This window comes from Quercus lobata, chromosome 12, assembly GCF_001633185.2.
Source record: "Quercus lobata isolate SW786 chromosome 12, ValleyOak3.0 Primary Assembly, whole genome shotgun sequence".
Taxonomy (NCBI): domain Eukaryota; kingdom Viridiplantae; phylum Streptophyta; class Magnoliopsida; order Fagales; family Fagaceae; genus Quercus; species Quercus lobata.
Window position 1 is genome coordinate 2,580,199 of NC_044915.1, and position 7,627 is coordinate 2,587,825.

The 7,627-nt window shown below is 32.0% G+C and overlaps 2 protein-coding genes across 2 annotated transcripts; one reads left to right on the forward strand and one right to left on the reverse strand.

Moving 5' to 3' along the window:
- Positions 1-618: 618 nt before the first annotated feature.
- Positions 619-1,833, reverse strand: LOC115971662 (F-box/kelch-repeat protein At3g06240-like). The gene has a single exon (XM_031091667.1). It carries the CDS (start codon positions 1,831-1,833, stop codon positions 619-621), a length of 1,215 nt encoding a protein of 404 aa, XP_030947527.1.
- Positions 1,834-2,334: 501 nt separating this feature from the next.
- On the forward strand, positions 2,335-4,145 carry LOC115971663 (pectin acetylesterase 8-like). Its single transcript, XM_031091668.1, has 4 exons — positions 2,335-2,341; positions 3,246-3,455; positions 3,657-3,802; positions 3,969-4,145. Exons 1-4 carry the CDS (start codon positions 2,335-2,337, stop codon positions 4,143-4,145), a joined length of 540 nt encoding a protein of 179 aa, XP_030947528.1.
- The last annotated feature ends 3,482 nt before the right edge of the window (positions 4,146-7,627 follow it).

Genomic DNA, 7,627 nt, shown 5'->3' on the forward strand with positions numbered 1-7,627 from the left:
AGAAAATTCTTAGGTATTCCTGGAGTACGAAGAAATGTACGAAGAAATGATGCTTCCTCCTTTTACATTCATGGTGAACCCTACTATGAATTTAATGAGTAGACTCCACATGAATTTAATGAGTGAATCTCACCATAAATGTGAGAAGAAAGAATATTATTTTCTATACTCCAGAAGTACCTAAGAATTACTCCATGATATATAGGAAAGACATCAAAGAATAAAACTGATTTCTATTTACACACTTAAATCAACATTTAATAAAAATATTGTAATCTTTATAAAAATATTCCAAAACAGGGTAAAGGGGGTGCCTGGGTAAAAGTTGAGTTCTGGTTAGAGGCATGGCTGATTGCAAGCAGTTCAATCCAATTCTGTGAGGGTTGGATGTTCCAGTGGAAAATTCCTCCTAGTTTTCCTCTCTATATCAACCCCTCTGTACATTACTAGCTCCAGTTTCGGACAAATATATGTCTTCAAAGTTGAATTAGACACTCAGATTGAGTGACTGTGTGTCTGATTCTAGAATATATAACTCAAAAAGAAAAGCATTACAAAGATTTTATTTCATTTATACAACCGATAACTTCACTTTTTAGTACAAACATCTCCATGCACTTAATAAGTTATCACATTTGCTCCATCGAGTAAGGCTAAGCTCTCCATGAAAGTAGCTACAAATGAAATATTTTGAATATGAACACGTTTTTCACGAAAAGTTTCAGGGTCAATTAAAACATATTTAGTTTTTTTCCGCATCTTTGATACGCCATTAGAGGACATCCGAAATTGTTCATGCGATAGAATTAAACCACACTTGGTGAAACCATTAAAACCATCATATTTTTTTGGTACAACAAGAGGTTTATTCCAATATTTATGTGTGCCATACTCTTTTATCGCCCATATGCATGTGAATTTATGTTCACCAACGCTCACAAATCTAATGAAAGCTAGTGTCCCCCTAAATAACATAAGACTTCTCCCAGGATGCTCTCCATCTAAGCAATGATCAGGTGGCGCTAGCTCTTCAAATGTCTCCTTATCGATATCAAATGACAAAATCATTTCACTCTTGTTGTTCTCTTCATCTGGTATGGTATCTAATAACCAATGCAAAGCTCCACCAAAGAATGGGATTGGCAAATAATAATTATGATGAATTTCAAACTCAACATTAGTTCTAAATGAAAACCCAACCCTTCTCCAAGAATCCGATTTCGATGAGTACATCTCAACCTCAAGTTGAGAGGTAACGCAACGTAAAATCTTAACAACCTTGTAGTCAATACTCTTAGATTGATAACCAAATCCAAGTGACACAAGGTGTGATTGGCTTTCACAAGGATCAGGCAACCTCTTTAACTTTCTGATGTTGGGGTTCCACACGTAAATAACATTAATCATAGTGCGAGGAGGACAAAAATTCAGACACAAAAGGCCATTGCACGAACCGACTAAGAAGGTGGCATGATGAGAAGGAAGGTTTAAGGGAACTTCAAACTGGAAAATTTTATCAAACTCATGGTCGCAATAAAACGTAATAACTGGTCTATTTGTAGGAGGAGGAGAATTGAAACATGACATGTCAAGGATATAACCACGATCCTTATTATCATGATTATTGTTATTATAACTAATAAGGTGAGTGGAGATGAAATAGGGGCTTGTGATTAAGGAGTTACAGGATTTAGAAACACACCTGAATCTGATGAGTGATTTAACTGGTAGCCTTGCTAAGATGTTGAATATCATGTCGTCTGGAAGATGGTTGTTCTTGATCTTTCCAGGGGTTAGTGGTTGTGCTTTTGTGGGTTCTCTTGTTTGAGACATTTTTTTTTATGAATGCTTCATATCAAACCAGTTTATCAATTTACTCAGGGATTTTGATTCTATTTCCTATTTGGAAATTATGTGTGGGACAAAGTCATTAAGCTACTTGTTGATCAATTTACTTAATTGAAAATTCTGAAAGCAATGATCTGATCTGTTTTCTCCTCTGTGTTATCTTAGTTTTCTTCAATATTTTCTGCATTTTGATCACTCAATTTTGATATGCGCAGAATGGCTGGGACAAGATTAATCCAATGGTTGAATCTTCTAGTATGGGCACTAGTAATGCTCAAAACAGAAGGTGCTAATGTATCAATTACTATTGTTGAGGATGCGGTGGCAAAAGGAGCTGGTAAGAAATCTCTTGCAAGACAAACTGATCAAAATTAAACCTATATTCTTTTCTTTTCAAAAACAATACATTCTTCCAAATCTTTGTTTCAATATGTTCTGAAATTAGACATATGGAGCAGTTTGTCTGGATGGAAGTCCGCCAGATTCATGGCAGGTAAGCTCATTGTATTCCATGACAAAGTTACAATTTCTTGAATTTATTTTCAATTTGATGTGTTACTATCCTCTGCTTGCAAGAAATCTTTTAAACTTTCCTTTTAATATATACATAGGATAGCTCCTTATCCTTGAAGGTAAAATAAATATATAAACTGAAAAATAGAAAACTGGCCACTAGCTTGGTTTAAGAAGTATGAATGTCTTCAAGAATTGGTATCTCACTTGCTTTTGAACTTATTTGCATTTAACATGAGATGGTTCTGATATATGGAGACCACTCCATTTCTCATCCATAAATAATTAAAAGAAGGATAAAATTGGTATTGCTTCCCTAAGTCCCTTCATCTTAGACGATATATAACATCATAACTTCTTAAGCAACATTACTGACATAGTTTAAACTTTGAGAAGCAACTTCAAATATCTTCCTCTGGACTCAGGCATTTTGCTTGATGTAATGGTAATTCGTTTTCATTTTAAAAATCTAATTTAAGTTAATCTGATTTTTAGTGAAATTGGAACCTAAGGCCAACCCCAATCCACCACACTCATTTCCCCACCTGAGCCAAGGCCTTGGTGCTTTGAAGAATGGTTTACCACCTTCACTCACTTGATGTGACTGTGTATTTTGGGATTTGTCTGTTTTTTTTTTTTGGTAACTGGGATGTTTCATTCAATATTTTTCCCCTCCAAAACTTATATTCTGTTTTTGGAAAAAGCTTTTGTGAAGCTTTCTCTGACAAATGAATAGAAAAAACAAAAAATTAATAAATAAATAAATTCAAGAAAAATATGATGGAAAAGCATCATGTGATTATTTGACGTCTACTTTCTTTTTTATTTTTTTGTGATTATTCTACTTCACAATTTTTTTGCCCATACTGATGACAAATGGTAAGACATATCTATAAATGAAATTATTATTTTTAGTATCTACTTTCATTTCAAAATTAATCCCTTTCATTCCTCTAAGAGCTGTACTATACTCATTGTTTTCTTTCAGATTAAAAACATTTTGGTACCAACTATAGTTGATCCTCATGGCACCTGGCATAATTGCAGACGTAATATAAAGAAGTGCTCGGACGATCAAATTCAAACCATGCAAGGTGAATACCTAAAGCCTCTTTCTTATCCTTGAACAATTTTTCAAGGAGGCAAGCATAGATTTTCAACAACATCATCTTGTCTTCAAGAATAGAGTTCTTCAAGTATATAGAATACCATTGCTATATATCAAGGAACAAGATTGGTAATGATAAGAACTGGCTTCTGGAAATTTGGCGTATTATCTTGATGTCTATTTTCAGGTTTTAGGCTTGACTTCTTAAAAGCATTGGAAAACACTGGCAACTCTTCATCTAAGGGACTATTTATCGACTCTTGCTATGACCACTGCCAAACCGAATTGCAGGAGACATGGTTATTTGATGATTCTCCATTGCTGGCTAAAACAGTAAGAAGCAACTTTATCTTCTCTATTTCTTCTTCTTCTATTATTTTATCAATTATTTTACTATCACATTTTTCTTCATATTCTTTTTTACCTTTCATTGTTGATTTCCCTTTTTTGCTGTGGAGTAACTCATTCCATTTTTTTTGTATGAAAAACAATTCTACAGACAATTGCAAAGGCTGTTGGAGACTGGTATTATGACCGAAGGCCCTTCCAAAAGATAGATTGCCCTTATCCTTGCAACCCCACTTGCCACAACCTTGTTACCGTTTTACAAAAGAACACCCAGAACTATAGATTAATGTCAAAATTTATCATTTATATGAATGATAGTTATAGGTAAAATAAGCTTTGATAAGAAATAAGGAAAATAAAATTAATGATTTATCAAGTCTTCAAAATAAGAAAAAGGTACCACTGCACCAAATGGTGTGCTAGGTGTCTTTCCCCATTGCTTATGTATTCAACACTTAATCAAGAAATTTTTTTTTTTTTTTTTTTTTGATACATTCAATGTTGATTCTATTATGAGCATCAATATCATATTGCAAAGGAATTCTACTTTGAGCATCTATATGTGTATAATAAACAATTTCACGTTGGATGAGATGTGAACTCAATAGTCATTATTGGAAGATTTTTATTATTCTTTTTAAAATTTTTAGAGTTTTAGGTTTTATAATTTTATTTCCTTGTTTTTAGTAGCTTCATGATAATTTTTGTGATTGTGTATCAAGGGACATGTTTAGGAATCTTTTATTTGGAAAATAATGTTTTTCCCTTATATCCATCTCCCATATACAAATGGCCTTGTTGTCTAATGATAAATTTCATCCAAATCAATGGAAAGAAAAGATTCAGGGCTTGATTCAGCATTGGCATGCATTATAACGATGCAGATCACAAAGAGTTATCAGCTCAAAACCTGAGTTCCCTAATGCCAATCCTGCCATCCTTTGAAGCTTTATCCTCAACCTCAATGTGTGCAATCTAAAATACAAAGTGTAATCTAAAATACAAAGTGTCTTAGCGAACAAGAGATTTTACAAAGCATAAACTCAAACTCTCAACAACAACAACAACAACAACAAAAAAAAAAAAAAAAAAAAAAAAAAAAGGAGGGGGAGGGGAGAGAGGATAAGATAAGTTTGCAAGAAGCGTCATAGATCCTTTTGCAAATAGTAAAGGGACAACTGTGCATGGTGGACTAATTCTTGTAATCAACAAATGCTAGCTGCTAATGTAAATAATATTCATCATTGTATTTTTTTTTTTTTTTTGTAGCATTGTAGCTTTGTTCCAAGTTATTATTGACAGGAAATTGTACATAGTCAAAAAGTTAGATGAGCCTTTTGTAATATCGTTTTAGACAATTCTATATATGTGGTAAATATAATTGATGCCCATTTTGTAATAAATGACACGAATGGTCCTTCTAGTTAATTTGTAAGAGATTCTTTATCTTTGTATTTATGCATCTTCTTTTTTTCTATAAAAAAGAGATGTAGAATATTTGTAATTATTAATTGCATACATGAGAGAATGATTAATATTAATTATTAATCCTTTGATTCCAAATTATTAAAGAAAAAGATCATTAAATGGAACCCTTAACTCAACTCTTGAAACATGTTTTGATACATATACATACACACCAAATTGATATAGTGAGCTATAATGTCATGCAGTCTATAATCCTGGAAGAGCAAGACTTAGGTACAATACTTAGGTGTTGTTCCTTAGGCTCCCCTCTTAAGATTCTGCCATGTAAATTTTTTCTCATGAGATGTAAGTGTATTTTTTAGTTAAGTAGTCACATAGCTGAATCTTAAGAGAGAAACCTAAGGAACAGCACCTAAGGTACTGTTCCTAAGTTTTGCCCTTTCTAAAAATGTTTCCATTGAATTTAAAAGTATGGAAATACCATCAAGATAAATGTACACCATAGATAAATGTAATCACTATTCTACTAAGAAATGTACCACCAAACAATTAGGAAAGAAATAAATGAAAAAAAAAAATCAAATCCAAGAAGATAATACAACAAAAAAGAAATGCAAATCTAATTTTGAGGTCCATCAACTCCAAAGAAACTGGTTTACTCTAGAAAATATAGAAGAAATTAAAAGACAGAATCCAAAATCTCTTTGCCGAAAACAGAATTATAACATTTTATATAGACAGCAATACATCAGCCACACACTGATAACACTGAAAGAAAATCACACAGTTAGCTTTTCATCTGTGCATTACTACTTAAATTCACACATGCTCACAAAGAGAAACAATGTTCCAGTGTCATATTTCACTAAACAATCAATGAGTAAAATAAGAAACATAAAAATATGATACACACCAACATTGATGTAATACACTCAAAACAAAATAGAACAAACACAATGTTGTCCATAATAGCCATAAATGGAACATAAGAGAGATGTGATGGAGAAAGCACAAGATTAAAGTTATAAATTTATTCACCAACTAAGAAAGAAAATGAGCATTTTGGACTTACCAATTACCAATACCACCCAAAAACAACGTAGAGTATCAAAAATCAAAAGCAAATCCAGAGAGAATATATATTGAAAACTTGGATTTGGAAGCTCTTCACTAATGACTATCAACCTCAGGTCAAAGCTTCTTTCTTCTTGTTTCAATTTGGGTTGGAAGACACACAATGAGAAAGAAACATAAGTCTTGCATACTTTTCATGAGTTGGAGGACCCTAAAATCATCATTAATATAAATCACAAATTATAATGAGAAAGAAACATTGTTTAAATCTACGTTGAAAATTTAAAGATTGTTTGAGGGCTGAATTATTATTTTTTTCATAATTATAGTCTCTGGATGCTTTGGCTAGGCGATTTGATCAACATATTGATTTGAATTTAAAGCATCTCTTGAAATAGCCACCACTACAGAAGGATCTTATAAGTTATGGAGAAACAAAGTTTTTTTTTTTTTTTTTTTTCCAATTAGTATTAGAGAATTTTTATTAATAAAAAAAAGAGAATTAAAATGTTAGAACTTGGGTTGATGAAATTCAATCTCTTTCTTTTGCCCACAAACTACAAATACTAACCCTTAAAACAAATAAATGCATATCAAATAAAATCAATCTAAGCCAGAAGTGCACAATCAAGTTAAACAACTTTAATATTTGAGAATTAAAAAATAGTATACTTAAACGAATTGATTATAGATTATACCTTAACTTTAGCTTTCTTAGTCCATTAGTACTTGACTAACAAACACAACCCAGAAATTGCCAATGACGTTACAGTATTACTTTTATGAAGAAATTATATTATAATTCCTTGTTTTAAGATACCAATTCCCCCCTTCCAACTTTTCATAGGGAATACAAAAATACAATCATCTCCCTCGCGTTTTCCAAAATTAACCATGTCATAGGATTCTGTCCATTACTGTCCATAAATAAATAAATCGAAAATCCATATCATTTTTTGATAAAATATTAGCATTATGCTTTACGGTACAAGGTACCCATAACCCACTATATAGAGCCGGGTTGGTCTAGAAGAATTCATGTAGTCAATCCAATTTTATTGGGAATAGGACTGAGTTGAGTTGAGTTGAGTATTTTTATTTACTTTTTGGTAACTTATTAAGTTGAGTTGGATTAGAATTATGGTTCATTTTTGGTAACTTTGTGCCCTTTAGGGTCGTCTAGTCTGTAATTTGTTGTTTCAATAACATTCTACTTGATTCCAAATGTCAAATGTTTTATATTTAAAAAAAAAAAAAAAGATTTTATACACTTCATGAATTATAGCATTAGTTCCTCTTACAACTTAT